We start from the raw sequence: 18,491 nt of genomic DNA on the forward strand, positions 1-18,491 counted from the left end.
AAAATGAGAAAAGTCACTGAAGCCCCATGCCGTGGGAGGGGCCGGGGGGGTGGGTAGGATGAGAGCATGGGGGTGGGGATCAGGATCGGACCCTGAAGATAAAACCTGAGAAGAGGAAGGATATTTGGGGCATTTGAGCTAAGAGCAGCTGGGTTTGGTCAAATGGAGGTTCTGGTTGAGGAGGTCTGAAGCAGGCAGAGGTTTTACACACACACACACACACACACACGCGCGCGCGCCCACACACACACACACACACACACACACACACACACACACTCTCTCTCTCTCTCTCCATCTTTTCTCCAAGCATGTGGTTCAGACCCCACCTTCCTGGGCATCATGGCTGACTGGCTGACCCAGCTAGAGTTAGTCCCAGGATTTTTCTAAGTGGAACTGAATGAAGACTGAATGAATGAAAACATCATGAGGCTAGAAGCATAGTGGTGCTACATCTCATGCTGACCCACCATGTGGAGCCAGTTGGGTGGAGAATGAAATGAGTGTTCAAGGAGAAGAGGATCAGGAGATGGAAGGTGTCCCAGTGGTGCACACATCCCTAAACCCCAGCTGACTCCATTAACCAGCAAAATCCCCTTGTGACCTAAGCTAGTTTGCCCTGGACTCTTGTCACATGTGCCAAAGGAGTCCTGATCCAGGAGGGCAGGATTGGATAGAGGGGAGTAGGACACTGGAGGCTGAGGGACTAAACCTTCACACTCTAGATGGAGAGAGTGTCACTGAAAATCTCTGGCTAGGAAGGCAACAGGTAAAAAAAAAAAAAAAAAGATGCTTTTAGACAGAGTAATCCAGGTGCAGTAGGCAGAATGGCCAGGCCGGGGCTGGGGGCACAAGGCCAGTTCTGAGACTTGTGAAGTGTGTAGATGATGGACAAATCTCTATCGCAAGCCCGTATGGTGGGTGCCAAGGCAGGGATACTGACCAGAATCCATTCTAGAACTTGGATGTCAGTATGAATAAATGGAATTCATCTCTGCAAAGCTTGTTTCTCTCCCCCTTTCCTAGTCACTGGCACCTCCTCCGTCCTCATCACCCAAACTCACCCTCACCCAAACCCTCAACACTGGCTTCTATCAGTCAAGAAATTCCTGATTCTATCCCTTACCGACACCCACTCTGATTCCGACTAAGATTGCTCTGTTCTGTTCTCCCAGAACTTCTGCAATGGCCTCGTAACAATCTCCCTACCCTCATCTCTGGTCATACACTCTGCACTTATATGCCACAGACTATCCCACATTCCTGGCTTGGAGACCTTAGTCAAGGGGTGCCCTAGCAAGGGCTGACATGAGATCCAGAGTCTTTCTTAGCACCCCCACAAAAAACTTGATGGGCTCCTATGCCTGGTTTTTACTCTCCCAGGGCTCAGACCTGGTTCATGAGGGACACGGACCCTTTCACGCCCTATCCTCCTAGACCCCTCAGCTTTGAATGCCTTTCTTTTAACCCCAGTGAAGTGAACCACCACCTTTGCCATATACGGACACCGCATAACAGGATCCAGGTCTGAATTTGCTAGAAGGCCCAGTTCACAAGGGCTATGGATGGATGCCTATGTGAGGACCCCTTGTGGATATCTGCAAAATAACTGGTAGAGGCTTGACAGTGGGGGAGACGGGCCAGGGCACTGCCGTTTTGCAGTGGGGGTCTGTGAATCAGCAGTGACATACCTGCAGAGGTTCTAACAACGCAGGGGCTGGAGCCCAGGCTGGGCAATGGGGAGAAGAGGGAGGGGAGTTGGATGAGGCAGGCAGGGGCCTTGAAGGCCAAACTAAGCCAATCTGTTTTTATCTAAGTGGGGCAGGGAATCCACTAATGAATGCTGGGCAATGAGGCAGTACGGTCCGCGGGACACAAGCTCTTTGAGGACAGAGGCCACGCCATATTTCCCTTTGGCTCCCAGAGCCTAGCCTCGTGCCTGGCACACAGCGGGTGCCCCGTAAACACTTACTGACTGGAGCCAAGCTTGCCTTCTTACCCTCTGTGTGGCAGCTTCCTGCCACTGGGTGGGGAGAAAAAGAACATTTGGAGGTTGCTCAAGAACAGGGAATCTTGGCCATCTTTCTAGACTTCGCTTAACTTGTTTCTGTATGCACCAAGCGAGTAAGAGTTCTCACTTCACAGGACGACCTGATCTAAGGCACATAGAGCACCCGGCACCAGTACCGTGCCTGGCACACAGCGGGCATTCGCTGGAAACCTAGAATCTGAACACCCTTTCAAAGAGGACTCTTGGCCGCAAAAATAGTAAGTTACTTCACTAAAGAGTTAAAAAAAAAAAAAAAGAATTATAAAATCCATCAGGAGTTTTTAGAGGTATCTGGCCTTTGGGAATTTAGTTCTAATGGAACAAAAAAGCTAGGAGTTGGAACAACCAATCTCTATTCGTGCACAGGTTATTCTTTATTTCAGTTCTACGTTGATAGTTTGGGGGTTTTGAATAGTGTTGAACAGTGGTTCCATCTGTGCATGTGACACTGACTACATGTGAGAAGGCACTTTCCCTGGTGGCAAGCGCTTTGCAGGCCTGTATTAGCAAGTGCTCCTGGCTAGCTCCAGCTGGCTCAGCTGTCCACAGTACATGGGACAGAGTGACAGTGTGAGTGTGCAAGAAATTGTCACGTGCACAATGTTGAGAAGTCCTGGTACACAGATTATGTGTCCTTCAGGGCCTTGGATGTTTAGTCAAGGATGTTTTTTTGTTGAATTTTTAAAACTGAGCTGATTTTCTAGCCATTCATTCTATGATCAAGGCTGGCAATTAACTTGCTTGAAATAAAAAAAAGAGGGAAGGGGGGCATCTGGGTGGCTCAGTCGGTTAAGGGTATGACTCTGGATTTCGGCTCAGGTCATGATCTCATGATTTGTGAGATCGAACCCCAGGTCATTCTCTGTGCTGACAGTGTGGAGCCTGCTTGGGATTCTCTCTCTCCCTCTCTCTCTGCCCCTCCCCTCTGCTCACACATGTGTGCACTCTCTCTCTCTCAAAATAAATAAACTGAAAAAAGAAGAAAAAGAAAAAGGAAGAAGGAAATCTGTGCATGAAAAGAAGGCAAGGGGGAGAGAAAATGAAGAGAGAGGGAGGGAGGGAGGGAGCAAGCTTCTGGGCTATTCCATCCCAGTCAGAAGTATCAGGCCACAGCACCCAGCATGCTACCGGTTCTCAAAAGCTTCCTTTCTTCTGCCCTGGATGGTTTATTCAGTTGAGGGAGAGGTCAACAACAGTCCAGGCCTCTGATCAAGTGGCACCAAACCACTGCTCAGGTCACAGTTTTCTAGAAATCTCATCCAGATGATCACAACCAAAATTGTAAGTGCGACTGACGTTGTAGAGCATCATACCAAATTGGTCTATTTTCTGAGCGAAGACCATGTCCTCCTGCGAGCTGATGGGAAACCCCTCAGGAACGTGCCTTGAACAGCCACCACGTGACCCAGGCTGGGACCATGCAGGAGTCCAAAACGACAGACCCTCATCTCGAACCCAGCCTGTGCTGCCTCGGAACCTGCATCATTGCAATCCCTAACAAAACCTGAACGTACAAGGACAAAGAGCTCCCACTCGGAAAAAAACATACACTGGATAACCATTGCGCAGAGCCTTCTGAAGCCTTTCTAAGTCTGCTACAGGACCACCTTGCAAGTAAATCTGCCTAACAATGAGATTCTTTGAAGATGTCAGAAACTCTGCCCCTTCAAGTCCCTGCCCTGTGTTGAACTGCAAGCAGTGGACTAGTTTATAACCAAATTCCAAAGTATATCAAGGGCTTGTAGAGATCCAGTTGGTATTTTTACCATTGAACACCTGCATAAATTGATCATGAACCCACAGGATGAATAAATCCCAATCACTTCTGCCACTCTTAATCCTGCCCACAGGCCGAAAAATGAAAATCCGGTTCTCCCCAAGCTTTAAGCCCAGCAACATTTTGCAGGCTCCCTCAGATGTTTTCATCTGAGGGACAAGGGCAGGAGAGAAGGTAGCGTTTGAAGATAGTTAACCTTCCAGCCTCCATGTGAAACAATTTGTATGCTGGCTTCTCTGCCACCTTTTATTGACACTCACTGGCCTTGTGGCTTGCCTAAAAATGTTTTATTATCACTCCAAAGGTAAATGAAGAAGGGCTTCAATTTACGGATGCAACTTTTCCTACTGGGCGCCAGGCTAGACAAATACAACTTCCGTGCTAATAACTGTGATTAAAGCCAAAAGCTTTAGTTATTAAGTAAACCATTAACTTTGTAAATAAAAGTCCCAAGAGGGAAAAAACCTGTCAAATTAAAATTTTGAATATCCTATTGGGTAGATAAAAGCCAATGGTGGCACGGGCAACTGGGCATTTCGGCCTGGTCCCCCCTGCAGGTGGACACACAAGTGGCCTGGCCGTGGGCTCCAGTACACAAACAGCACAGTGGCATTACATCTAAGCAGGTGCCCTTCTTACATGGCAGAGAAAATTTCCATATTGATTGCAACGGATGCCTGGTGGATGGCAATCAAGTATCCCGAGGAGAGGTGCCTTATTTGAATTCATACCAAGGTGCTCTCTGGCTAGAAGGGAGAGACCCCGAGCACGTTCCCCACCTTTTAAGTGTCGGGCTGTTGACAGTGGGGACCTCTGGTCTCACTTGGGTCCTGTGCCTCTGAGCCTGCTCCTTTCAATCCTCACATTAAAGCTCAGCGCAGCAGGCTCTGTAGGCAGTTCTGTCCACACACACTACACCCTCTCGGCTAAAGTGCTGCACAAACAGCCAGGAGGTTACTTTTAAATCAAGAGTCTGATAGCCACTGGAACACGGGGCCTCCGATTACCTCACCTTCTTGGCCAAAGTTCTGCAGGAACAATCAGGAGGCCAGTTGCAAATCAAGAGCTTGATAGTCACTGGAACACTGTGCCACCGATTAAACCCGAAGGCCTACTGAGCGCCCACTGTGCCACTCGGTGTCCTGGACTAGGTCTGACGGGAGACGCAGACACGAGAAAGAACAGCTCCATGGCCTGACAGGGGTTACAGCCGCTTCGAGGGGATAAGACATCTTTAGAGAACGTACAGCAAACAGCCACAAGCAGTTTTGCCGAAGGTCTCAGAGTTCTCTATCCTATCTGAAGTGAGCGAGGGCTTCTGGCCCCTTCTGAGAAAGGAATCGGTAGCAAAGATACCTCATAAAATTTCAGTGAGTTTTAGCATTCTGAAACACTTCAATTAATTTGATGTTAATTTTAAGTACCTTGATGACATACTTTCTCCTTTCCAAATCCTAGAAAGAATCTCATCTTCAGAAAAGATTCTGCAGATGGGTTTTGATGCCATTTTACCATTTTATAATTAAACCTGCATAATTTATCACACTCAACACCAGATTCTTACTCCAGTGCCATTAAAAACAGATTTGCAATTTGCTATTAAATTAAGATGCTTCATTTTCCTACTACCTGTGATTTTTCTTTTCACAGACAAATGATGATACGAGGGCCATCAGACCCTAGCACAGACAGGAAACTGACATCAAAATCCCCCAAGAGCCCAAATCCAAGAGATTTCATTTTATTCATTATCAAATCTTATCAAGTATTACAAAAAGAGGCTCATAAACCATAAATAGGAAAAATGAAGAGAACATCTGTGGAACTCCTTGTTTATCAAGGTTCTGAGAAGTTTCCAATAACATTTGGCTTTCCATGTGTGTGAATGAAAAAGACTAGTTTAATTTTACATTATGCACACTGGAGTCTTACCACAGCACACGTCCTAGGCGTAGCAGTAACTTGATCCCCCCAGGCTTACCTAATTGCATTAGGATTATTCTGATCGGTGTGCACAGCTCCCCTACATGTTCAACCCCTGTTACCTTTTATCACCCATCATTCTCTAGGCAAGGTCTCTATGCCTTTCCATCTCGCAGGATCATGAAGTTACTGCTTTTGATGCCTAGCTTTATTTTGATGGAACACCAAGGGACTGAAAATTATTTTTCACAGGAGACCGATCAGTCTAAAAACTGCAGGTGGAATTGGAAGTTGGACCGAATGCAGCACACCCAACACCAACCCTCGCGGCTGCTCCCCTTCACAATAGTTACCTACACATGCGAGAAACTGCTCAACATGCTCATTACACTGTAAGAGCTCCTTCCCCAGCTACCTGCCCTGGTGGCTTTGCCCGTCATGTTTCTACCCTCTACCCTCTCGACAAAGCATTATTTACCCATGGACTCACTCAGTGCTCAGCTCCAAGGGGGTCTCATCTTTCCCTGGGAAAAGATAAACTGAAACACAAATGAGATTTTCAACAAGCCATTTGTAGCCATTTGTTAGCCTCTTGCCCTGAAAGCTCTGGGGGTACCTTCCCCTCTAGATCTAATTTAGATGATGACTTCCTAGAGCAGCCTGCGGAGGGGCAACATCCAAATCATCCCCACGAGGCAGCCCTGTTTTCTGATTCCTCCCAACGAGAAATCAGACTGCCACACTTAGGATGAAGGCTGAAAGTCCTTGCTTGCACTTAACCATTTAGTGGGTCAGTGGAATAAAAGGCTTCAAATGAAAAGTTGAGTGCTAGGCGACCTATGCCACCCCCTCTGTAAACTGCTTTGCTCCCTTGAACCATGTCCTCAACTTCCGATACCACTTCTCTCTCTCACTAGGTTGGCACACAGGCTAAATGAGATAATGCAAGTGAAATATTAATCACTGGGTCTGGCAGCGAGATTTCATTCCATGAGAGCAGTGCTTTGTTAACATCTATGGGGAAAGGATAAACAGAGACTAACCCTGGCTAATAGGGCAGACCCCAAGATGAGGGTTTGAAGACCAGCTGACCAAAGTTCAGAATGTGAGGAGCTCCAAACCGGAAATCTCTCCCACTGGTAATTCAACCTTGTTAATTCATCTTAACCCAAATTACGAGTGATCTGGTGGAAAATAGCTGTTCACCAAAATGCCCTATTTGCTCTTCAATAAGAATATCAGAAAATCAGGGCGCCTGGGTCGGTTAAGCATCCGACTCGATTTTGGCTCAGGTCATGATCTCACGGTTTGTGGGTTTGAGCCCCACGTGAGGCTCCATGCTGACAGAGTAGAGTCTGCTTAGGATCCTCTCTCTCTCTCCCTCTCTCTCTGCTCCTCCCCTGCTCACAAGCATGTTCTCTCTCAAAAATAAATAAATACACTTGAAGAATATCAGAAAATCAAAACCAATTTAATTCAAATATAGTTGACCCTCAAACAGCACAGGTTAGAACTGTGTAGGTCCACTTATATGCAGATTTTGGGGGGCAAATACCATACAGTACTGTAAATGTATTTTCTCTTATGGTTTTTTTTATTTTAATTTTTTTTAACGTTTATTTATTTTTGAGACAGAGAGAGACAGAGCATGAACGGGGGAGGGGCAGAGAGAGAGGGAGACACAGAATCGGAAGCAGGCTCCAGGCTCTGAGCCATCAGCCCAGAGCCCGACGCGGGGCTCGAACTCATGGACCGCGAGGTCGTGACCTGAGCTGAAGTTGGACGCTTAACCGACTGAGCCACCCAGGCGCCCCTCTTATGGTTTTTTTTAATAACATTTTTTCTCTAGCTTACTTTATTGTAAGGACACACTGTATAATACATATAACATATAAAATATGCGTTAATTGACTGTTTACATTAGGCTCCCAGTCAACAGTAGGCTGTTGGCAGTTAATTTATGTGGACTTTACACAGGGGATTGTTCAGGGTCAACTGTACCATCCTTTTATTTTGTTGTTTTTAGAGAGGGAGAGAGAGCACGTGGGAGAGAGCACATGAGTAAGGGGGAGTGGGGAGTAGGGAGAGAGAGAGAGAGAATATGAGAGAATATCTTAAGCAGGCTCCACACTCAGCGCATAGCCTGACTCGGGGCTTGATCCCATGACCCTAGGATCATGATCTGAGCCAAAATCAAGAGTCGGACATTCAACCGACTGAGCCACCCAGGCGCCCCTGTACCATCCTTTTCTTAATTCATCTTGAATGAATGAGACAATGAATGAATAAACAAAATGCATCATGGCTGAAAGACACTAGGAGATCTAACTGGAAAGAAAAACAAGAAATGCCAAACACACACAGAGGAAAATCCAAAGAGTCAGAAACCCTTCCAGCGTGGGGTGTAGAATAGATGACTTTCCAAATTCTCTCTCTCCAAAAACATACCATGACTAATAACTGTCTCAGACATCTGGTTTGGGGTAAAGCAATCGTATGTCAGGGCTAAGTACACAGTAGGTTCTCAGTTAAACCAAACAATTCATCACAAGATGGGTTTTGGCCAAGCATTGACTCTACCACTTCCAACACAGAACTCACACGTCACTTTATTATTATTATCTTTTTAGATGTTTATTTATTTTTGAGAGCAAGAGAAACAGAGCGTGAGCAGGGGAGGGGCAGAGAGAAAGGGAGACACAGAATCCACAGCAGGCTCCAGGCACCCAGCTATCAGCACAGAGCCTGACGCGGGGCTTGAAGTCACGAACCACTGAGATCATGGCCTGAACCAAAGTCAGACGCTTAACTGACTGAGCCACCCAGGGGCCCCGACACACATCACTTTAAAGGTGTATTTTTCCAACAGGAGCTCAAAGCACTTGACAGCCACATATCTTGTTTAACAAGCTTTTGAGAAACACAATCACCATGCCAGATGTCATGGCAGAAACAGGAAAACAGCAGCTGAACTTGAGAGGAACAAGACACCTAAAAACGATGCAACTCAGATTCATCGGACATGAATCTGTACGATGCTCCTGGAGTTATGTAGGCAGGAAGAAGATTTAGATCTCACAAGAGTCAACATCACCAAGGCCCTGAATGTTCATGATTTGCTCAGACTTAGAGAATATTAGTTAGAATCCAAGTCTCCCAAAGTATATATAGCACTGGAAATGTTTAGTCCGTACAGAGCAGACTTAAAGGAAACATGAGGGCTGTGTGGAAATAGCTGAAGGCTTGGGCTACTGCCATCCCTAGATGATGGTCAAACAGACTTGGTTCAACTCCCTAAGGAAACTCATCCAGCATCACCCCTCTACCCTCCCCCACATACTGTTTTATTTCTAGGTGTTCACTCATACCAACCAATTTGGTCTCAAAACAGACATGCCTACAATAATGGGAGGAAAAAATGCACCTGAAGGGCTGTCATGCCCGTTTAACTGCAGAATAAGGTAGACAGTGCAGGTACACAGATTTTGACTCAAAGCAAAGAGAGACCTTCTAGCAATTAGAGTTGTTCACATGTGGGAATGTAGCGCCTTAAGGGCACAGTACATACCCCATGTCTAGAAAGGTCAAACATAAAGGTGAAATCACGTCCTATGAAGAAGTAGGGCAGGAAGACCAGTTAGGAAGCACAGTGCTGGTGGCAGAGTCAGGGAGCAAGAGGCAGATGAGAGCAATGTTGAGGAGTAAAATCTTAAGACATCTTGAGACGTGGAAGATGAATGGGAGAAGAGACACCAGAGCTCCTGGAAGATGCTGAGCCACCAACTCCCAACACAGAAGCACAGAGGGGGCAGGTTTGTGGAAGAGGACGCACAGCCTAAGATGCCCCTGCCCTGTCTGGATGGAGTGGCTCACCAGGCCGCGGGATCCAGGGGCTGTGAGAGAAGGGCTGGACTGGGCACGCACTGGGGAATCCTCAGAATGTGGGGTAGCCTATCTCAACTGCCACCTAAGAGATGGGGCGGTCGAGGGCATATCAGAAGGGTTTTTAAGAGGCAGGCTAGAAAGAGAAACTGAAGATAATGTCTTAATCCTTTGGGGCTTCTGTAAGATAAATACCATATACTGGGTAGTTGAAACCGCAAACATGTACTTCTCCCAGTTCTGGACGCAAGTCCCGGAGCAAGGTGCTGGCAGGTTCAGTGCCTGGCCTGCTTCCGAGTTCTAGATAGCTCTCCTCTCACTGTGTCCTCACACAGCAGAGGGGCAGGAGAGCGCTCTTTCCTAAGAGCACTAATCCCATTCATAAGGGCTCCACCTACCACCTCCTAATATAGCACACCCGAGGTTAGGATTTCAGCATGAATTTGGGGGTGGGGGGGACACAAGATTCAGTCTCTAGCAATAGGGTGGGAGCTCAGGAAGGGATCCTGGGAAAGATCCAGGAGAACAAGTAGAGTGCGGTGTCCTGGCGGTCAAGACTTTCAGGAAGGAAGAGCCAATAATGCCAAGTGCAGCAGAGTCCCAATAAAATCAGAATTGGACGGCATCCACCAGACTTGGCAAGGCTGCCGGTGGGGTGAAGGAGGCAGAGTAGCCACCGGGAAGTGAGAAAAACAGAGACCGTGTTAATCAGTTTTTGGGTGGAGGAAGACAGGGACCAAGAAATGAAGACATGGAAATAAGCAGTATTTTTAGAATGGGAAAGACTGGAGCATGCGTACAAACTCAGAGGAAAGTGTTGGTGGAGAGGGCACAGACTGAAGGTCTCTGAGGAGAGGCCAATGGAGAGAAGTCTATGCAGAGGAGGTGGTCATGGGCACAGGTGGCAGGGCCAGCCTTGGTCAGGACACTTCATCCTCGGAGGAAGTGAGGATCTGGAGCTGGATATAGTTGTGGCTTGTGGGGGTAGTAGTGGGGACGGAAAAATATTGTGCCGATGGTCTTAACTGCTGCTGTGAAGAAACAAGATCTCGCGAGTGTGCAAAAAGGGCCAAAAGAGAAGGTGGAGGGAGGCAGACCCCAGGGGGCTGAGCAGGGACAAGCCAAGCCGATGGGAGGCTTCGAGGACGTGGGCCTGAGCTGGGGGAGGCACTCCTCAAGCTCATGCTGCCTGCAAAAGGACGGAGCCCAGACCTCCCCCCGCTCCCCACCCACACTGTTCACTGGCTCCCACTGCCCTGCACAATCCGCTCACCAACCACCTCTCTTTTCTCTGCTCTCAGCTTCGGCCAGGCGTCCCTCCAGGGTGTGATGCCCGCTCTCCTGCCTGTGCCCTTCTGCCCACTGCTGCTTTAGGAGCCATTCAGTGTTACCTCCTCCTGGAAGTTCCCTGACCCGGGGCTGCATTAACACCTCTGCCCAGGGTCTCACAACACGCCGGGTGTCACGCCTGCCCTGCACCTCCCATGCACGTTGGAGAGAGAGCCGCTTGCACTTTCATCTCCCCACCAGACATGGGAGCTCCTTCAGGGCAGGAGCTTGGATGGCCCCCCAGCACCCAGCAGGCCCTCGTATACAGGCAGGGCGTGGGGGGTGGGGATGTAGGTAGGAGGCTGGCTCACGGGTCTCTCAAATTCCATCTTATTAAGAAACTAGGATTCTAGCTTGTTGGTTGTCTGTGCGTAACTGCTTTTGTAAAAGCACACGTGTTTCAGAGTGGACACTGGGGAGAGTCGTTCTCTATACAAACTAAAAGACTGATCATAGTTCTTTCATAAGCCAGAAAAATAAGCCATGACATTCTCATGGCCAGAGCCAGATTCCAACAGTAGCCCCTGGGGCTGTGGACACGCACTGGAAATCCAGACGAGGACAGAGATGCCGCAGTCCAAACCCACGAGGCGCTCCTCCCCTCCCCTCCCCTGCCAGGACAGCCCGAGTTTCCTCTGCTGGCCTGGAGACATCCAAAATATGCATCAGCTAAAAGGCCCCAGAGTGGTCTCTAACATCTTCAAACACAGCTACAGAGCCCTGGGCCTTCCACATACCCCAGACCCCTCACATGGTGTAGCAGGAAGGCCTCTGTGGCCCCAGCATGCAGACTCTCCAGCGTTCTCCCCAGTGTTTGGCACAGGCCCGCTTCTCTGTCGTCCTGGAGGTGCTGAACCCACTAACAGAATTTTCCCAGGGTCCCAGTCTCATTTCTGCTTCCCACCCACGTTTCTCCAACAAAAACAAGGCCTCGGCCAGGATCCAAGCTCCGGGGTCTGCGGAGAGGGGGTGCCGGGACCCAGCCGCTGTCAGCCATATCCTCCCTTCCCCTGATGCTGAAACCAGATCCCACAAGCTCCCAGATGCCAATGGAATGCATTTAGGTCTCTTTAAAAAAAAGCTGTGCTAGGCTTATTTTGGAGGGCAGGAGAGATAAGTGAGCAACTAGCAGCCGCCCTGAGGAGGGGCTGAGTCACTTGGAAAGACACTTCCCGAGTGCCTTTTTCCACTTTGCACAGCTCGTGCTGATGGTGCATCAGCCCCACTGACTAAGGCAACCCAGGCCATCATCAACACCAGGATGGAAGACTAGTGCCCAAGCTGTCACGAGAGCAAACACACCACGGGACTGGCCACAGGGAAGGCAAGCAGGACCTTGGCTCTACCACATTCACTCTGACATAGGAAAGCAGTTTCTAATGCAAACAAGTTCCAGGAATCCAACCGTCTAGGGATGGGCAAATGGGATACCTCAGGCTGTAAATGTGCATTCAGAGAGCTCCCAATACTTTTTCTAGGGGCATGGGAAATGACCGAAAGCAAAAACAAAACCTAAGAGTAGCAACAGCTCGATTCAAGCTCTTCCCGCTATAGAGCACTTGATGGCTGCAAAGACGATCACATTTATGCGTGGGAAAGTATATGCTTAAATTCTACCGCCTTCTAACCATGACTTCTCATTGCCAAGACCAATGCCACCGGACTCAGTGACTGGTTAGCCGAGACTAAACAACTCATTTATGTACCATCTCTATGCTCCAACCTCTCTGTTTAGGCTCCTTCAGAAACACAGCTATTCTGCACTTGCAAGGGAACTCCCACCTCTTAGGTTCCCCTGGAGTGAAAATCACACAGACCTTCCCTCAGGAGTGGCCATTGGTAAGGAGGCAAATTTCAGCTCCTTTCCCCCGGCCTCCACACAAGAAAAATCAGAGACACAGGGACCAGAGTGGCGGTTTGTTCTTATTGCCAGTTCCAGAAATGGGATCGATTGTGCTTCTCACCAAATTCTTTCTGTGGTTCATGAGAGACCTAAAGGTGGTCCCACCCCGTCTGTAGGAGGATTACCTATTCTCTGAAAATTACCTCTGCATGCCCCACCCCCCGAAGCCTCTCCTGAAAACTGGGGTTCACACTATTCTTCCCCAACTGCGTTGTAAACTGAAGTATTATGTGCACACTGTCTTCTTGTTTTAGGTTTCAATGGTCTTAATGTGGTATCATAGAAGGGACATTGAAGGGCTTGAAGCCAGACAACCTGGTTTCTATCCTTGGTGCTCCATTGAATGATTCTGGGTAAGCAGTTTCTCCTCTGGGGGAAGGGGTAAACTATCACCCTGCCAACTCAAAGCACTCGTTTTGAGACTCCAGGAAGACAACTCACTTGTGTTCCTTGTGAAGGAACTCAGACCCTGGAAAGTCTTTTGGAAACATAATGAGATGACACTATGACCTAATGCTCCTGTGGTAAGTCCTTCAAAGCAGGGGCTCTCCCTCAACGGTCACTTTCCACCCCACCCTCCCGGTAGAGTGCTTACGCATGGATGGGCTATTACATTCAATGTTCAGGGACTTTTGGACTTGAACATGCCTCAGTAATGTTATGGATCGATAATATCTTCGCTCCAAACTCTTTTTCACAGGGCATAAGCAAAATAGCCTTTCCTTTTCTCACCCAAGACCCACTGGTCTTTTGTGAATTGGCTGCCTTCTGTGAACCCCTTCAGGGATGTTAAGGTTGTGACCCTCAACATGGCTGGAACATCTCGTCTCTGGCCTCAACTCCACTGGGGCCAGCAAGGATTGCATATCCTTGATTCTCCTCTCCATTCTTGGCCCCCTGTTTCACTCTTTTCCAGGGCCTTGGTATGCAAGTCCACACGAGGCCCCTAAATACATTCTAAATTCCATCAAATCTCTGCAAGTAAGATTTTATTCCCTCAAAGCACCAGCGTGATTGGTCTCCTATGTAATGAAGGAGCTTTTATATTTTTAGTTTTCTTCCCATACAACAAACACTATTAATAACATTCTAGTTTCTCCAGAGATGATATGGATTAGACCAAATGGAAAGTTACCATGGCTACCAGAGTGTTATTTTTGGTATGAGAAATTCATGCCAAGGGAAGCAGCATACACGGTCAAGAACTGGAGCTTTATTTCCGCTTTGCTATCAGGCAATCAATCCCAATGTAATTTTGCAACCCTAATTGCAACAGAAACTAATTATGAGTGGCAAGACCCGAAAACCCTAATTAAAGTAGGAGTCAATAAAATAAAGCGATGCGGCATTATCACCAGGGCAACTCTGGCGGAAAGCATAGGAGGTGACCGCCCAAGCAAAACAGGATGGGAAGCACACTTCGAGGTTCAGTGGGGAGCCCTAAGTTGGGTCTGAAAGTGTCAGTTTCTGGTGAGTGAGCACATCAGGTCCCTTCCACAAAGATGCACCAAACTGGGAGCGAGGTGGGAAGCCTTGGGTAGAAAGGAGATGTTTCTACCATCAGTCAACCACCAGGAGTGGCAGTCACAGGGAGGCCAGGGAGGGAGAGCTGAAGAATGGCTAAATCAGGCTCACCCCATGTAATACTGTGGCCTCTCTGTGCAGGCCTCCGAGGACATAACTGCAAAGGAACTGGGGCATCCAAGCAGAATCTCATCGCTTGGGCCCAGATATTTATGGGCTATTTCCTCACATATGAACCCTGAGCGGCACTTTTCTGAATTAGCAGAAGTTGGCTTCTGGAAGGACTTCTATTAGAGTGAAAACCTACTGCCAATCCCTGAAGTGTATGGTCCCTTTGGGACCTCCTGGTCTATCTTTGACAGCTTTAAAATACTGTTAATGGCATGACTTCATCCACCCGACACTAGAACGATCCATATTTAGGCCAGAAACCACATGGTCCTCATATCACCCCACTGGACTCCAGGATAGAAAAGGGCTCTTAAATCAGGGAGGAAACACTTTTAACCGATGATTAATTACTCACCCCCGCCCCCGAATTCCTTGACAAAGACAAAAACAAACTTTGCTAGATGGTTAGAAAGCTACTCGGAACACTCCAACAGGGCAGTAAAATCAGAAGAAGCCTACCCTCCTCTCCCGCAGGGTATATTATTTCTACAAAGGGCTCTTTCTCCCTTTAATAGGTTTTCCTGTTAGGTTTGCCTGAGAAATCTTCTCTTTCAAGCATTATTAAAAAGAAGGAAGCGGAACATCATAACCCTGCACTAAATAAGTCAGTCCCTCAGGAGATGGAGCTCCAACATCTGGGTGGGAAGAATGTCACGAGAGCTTCGGATTCCTACTTCCCAAGAATAAATGAGGTCTGCAGTCAAGCTAGGACCGACAGGATTTCTTCCACGGCGCACAAACCCACGAATCAATGAGAACCTGTATTAATCTTCATTCCTAGTGTTGTCACAGGCAGGCAAAATGGAACACAAGTCTTGTCTTGAATTAGTCAAATGAGGTTCTTTGAATATTTTCGTCAAAATAGTGCACTGACATATTACACAAAACCTTTGGCACTTGTGTCTCGTAACCAAGGTTCAAAATGGGAGTAGTAAAGAAAAGGCAGTTCCAAATGCCGAAATGCTTTGGAACCCGGCTGAGACTTGCAAGGAGTCGTCTGGTGGTTTCTGCATGTTATATACGTTATTGACATAATGGACTAGCAGGTTCAGCAGAGAGAGAGGGGCTCAGCCACCTCACACTCACTGCCAACAAGGGAAGAGAGACACAAAGAGAGAAAGAAGAAAAGTAGCTCCATCTTACTGAGTTACTTTGGTATAGAATGTCAGCCCAAAGAGACTGAAAGTGTCTTGAAAAACACAGCTTCATCCCAAAACACAGACTAGAACCTCCTTCTGTGCAGCTGGATTCTGCTTCTAGGGGAGGCGGTTCACTAGGGGCTTAGCAGGGTCTACCGACCAAAGAAAGCACCTCTGTTTTTACAGCCAGCAGGCTGTAAACTTTTTCTGGTGCCTTTTAGAAGACTAACACTTTCAAGGCCCCTAAAAGAATCTCCAATGCACCTTATCTCAAAACTGCACCTACCTTGGCTCCAAGGAAAGACTTGCGGTGATAGAAGCAGCACAGGGCTGCCGAGAGGGCGTGGAAAGCATTGCATTCCTTAGGCATCTTTCAGTGTCCAGTCCCTGGACCACACACTTTCGTTAGGGTTAAAAGAAATGGGGCTTGGGCGTCGGAGCCCTGGCCCCACGGCGGCAGCAGCTTGGCTGCTGCTGCCCGCAATCCCGTGGCCGGTCCGGTCGGGGGAGTGAGCCACTCCTTCTCCCAGGCCAGGCTGGGACTCTTCCCCTCCGCTGAAGCCAATACGATCCACTCGCTCAATTCTGGCAGGCTGGTGTCCAGCCTGCCATGCACACAGTGCCAGAAATTCTCATGTGACCAGACTTGCTTTCTGATGAAATTCTAACCTCTCTTAGAAGAGGCTTTGGGCTTTAGCTGTCCCCTCAGTTTAGAGACCCAGCAGAAATCATTATCCCCCTCAGGCAGCCTGTCCTTTCCAGGGCTTTAGGGCAGCAGGCAGTCTGCTCCTAGAGGCTTTATCTGTTTGCCTGTTACCCTACCAGCTAAGGGTTAAGGAAGCATGCATCACACCACCTTGTGATTAGACAGAGGCTCCTTTGAGAAAAGGACCTAAAGGTGACTGGGGTGTGACTTTCCTTTAGGACCAATCCTACAAGTCTTAAGAAATGTGGGCAGGGTCCCTGGCCCCACTGTCCCACCCCACCCGCAGTACTATTTATTTTTAATTAGAATGCTCCTGGCAGGTAGCTTGCAGCTGATAACGTTGGCATAGCCATCACTGTGGGCAAAGCAATACTGTCTTCCGGTGTTTAATTAGCAAGTCTGTTAGCAAACACCCCAAGCGTCCCATGCCCTCCCACCTGGCCGAGTGGTCTGTTGAGAGGATGGGGGACAGGCTATGTACCTCCTTCTGGTCCTCCCCACTATTTGTCTCATTTCCCTCCTTCACTTGGAAAACTCTGTTTGAATTGTCCTCTCTGCCTAACCCAGATCCAGGACTTGGACCGTGAGGCCCATGCAGTACACGCAGCCAAGCCATCCTCCTGTGCTGAGGCCTTTGCCCCCAGGGAGAGCCTCCTATGACCTTCGGGGGAAAGTAATCACCTCCCTTCTAGCATTCCAGTTACAGTGGATGCTCGACAATGTTTTTTGTTTGTTTTTTGTTTTTCTTTTTCAAGTTAAACCCAGGTTTCTGCCTGTAGCTCCTCTCCTACTGTTCCAAACATTACCTTTCTGTGGCTTTGGCCACTCAAGACTGGAATGTGTCCTGAAGCTTTCTGAAACTTCACACAGGCAGAAACTTGCAATGAGGAAGAAACAGAACCTATTCAGTGCAGAAAGGAACGACACCAGATGAGGCATGAGGGAGGTATGAGAAATATCCAACAGGATTAGCGGCAAATCCTCGGGAGGCCTCGGCCTTTGGACTAGGTCAAGTTGGCCTGTAAAAATAGAGACGTGTTTGTTCAATGCCTGGTGAGCGGCTTCTGTGCTTGGATGCGGCCTGAAGGGGCAGAGGGGCAGCCTCATAAATACAGAGGGTGTGGGGATGGAGTGACAATAAGTCGGCACCACAGGGATGGTGGGGAAAGGGGAGGCTGACTTCCTTTATGCTCCCTCAGTCCTCCTCTGTGACTCTGGAGGTGAGATGTGCAGTCATGGGAGCTCCTGGGTCCATGGAAGTGTTCCCAAGAAGCCAGTAGCAAGCAGGAAGGGTGACAGAGTTCACGGGGATTCTGAGCTGGAGGGGCCCCTGGAGATGGGCTGGCTGGTGGCTCAGTACTGTCCTCCACAACCCGAGTACTGTATCCACGAGCAAGCATTTACTCTGTTTGCCCTCATTTCTATTAGCCGGGGTTCAAAGGTAAGTCCACCTGAGCAGCCAGAGCCCATGGCCTGTGTAGATGGCCCATCAATCAGGCCAACAGCCACCAGGTAAGGGGCCCAGTCTTCACCTGCTCATCCCCCTTGGCAGGAAATAAGAAGCACCACCAGGCTAAGAAACTCCCCAAGAGGCTACAAAACAAACAAACAAACAAAAAACACCATCTCCAGCCTGGGAAAAGGAAGGGCAACAGCTTTTTAAATCCGTCACAGAAATTCAGAGAGATTCGTCAGCCAAAGCCTCTAAACTCCTCCCGGACCCTCAGAAAGTCTGAATGAAATGCATTCCTGAAAGAAATATGCAAATAATTCAGCCATGTAAAATTACCAAGAATTATGTCATCAGATGCTCCAGGGCCAGGGTAAAAGCAAAACAAAAGATCCTCAGGTCACTGGAGACTCACAGCTCTTGTCACTTACCCTGTTTACTCTAAGAAACGCCCCCAAATGTCGAAAGAATTGATTCTGTCAGGATTAAAGAATGAGCTAGTCTTACTAGGTAAGTGTTTCCTAAGCATTTACATTTTTTTTTGTTCCATACCAAAAATAATTTCTGAAACAGCACTCAAAGGTTTTAATAAATTTCTCCTGAAATGGCCAAGGAGGGAGACTAAAATAATGTGTGG

The 18,491-nt window shown here is 48.1% G+C and overlaps 1 protein-coding gene across 3 annotated transcripts in view; it reads right to left on the reverse strand.

Annotated features, from left to right (window-relative positions):
* The window catches only part of BCAR3 (BCAR3 adaptor protein, NSP family member), a 242,236-nt gene that overhangs the window by 38,210 nt on the left and 185,535 nt on the right, over positions 1–18,491 (reverse strand). The window contains exon 1 of one of the 3 annotated variants that reach the window (XM_042952898.1): positions 15,985–16,191. The exons of the other annotated variants lie outside the window; for them this stretch is intronic. Coding sequence (XP_042808832.1) covers positions 15,985–16,068 — 84 coding nt within the window. The 5' untranslated portion in view covers positions 16,069–16,191. Of the gene's footprint in view, positions 1–15,984; positions 16,192–18,491 lie in introns of those variants that run through there. 3 annotated transcript variants of the gene reach the window in all.

The sequence above is a fragment of the Panthera leo genome, chromosome C1 (assembly GCF_018350215.1).
Source record: "Panthera leo isolate Ple1 chromosome C1, P.leo_Ple1_pat1.1, whole genome shotgun sequence".
NCBI classification, from domain to species: domain Eukaryota; kingdom Metazoa; phylum Chordata; class Mammalia; order Carnivora; family Felidae; genus Panthera; species Panthera leo.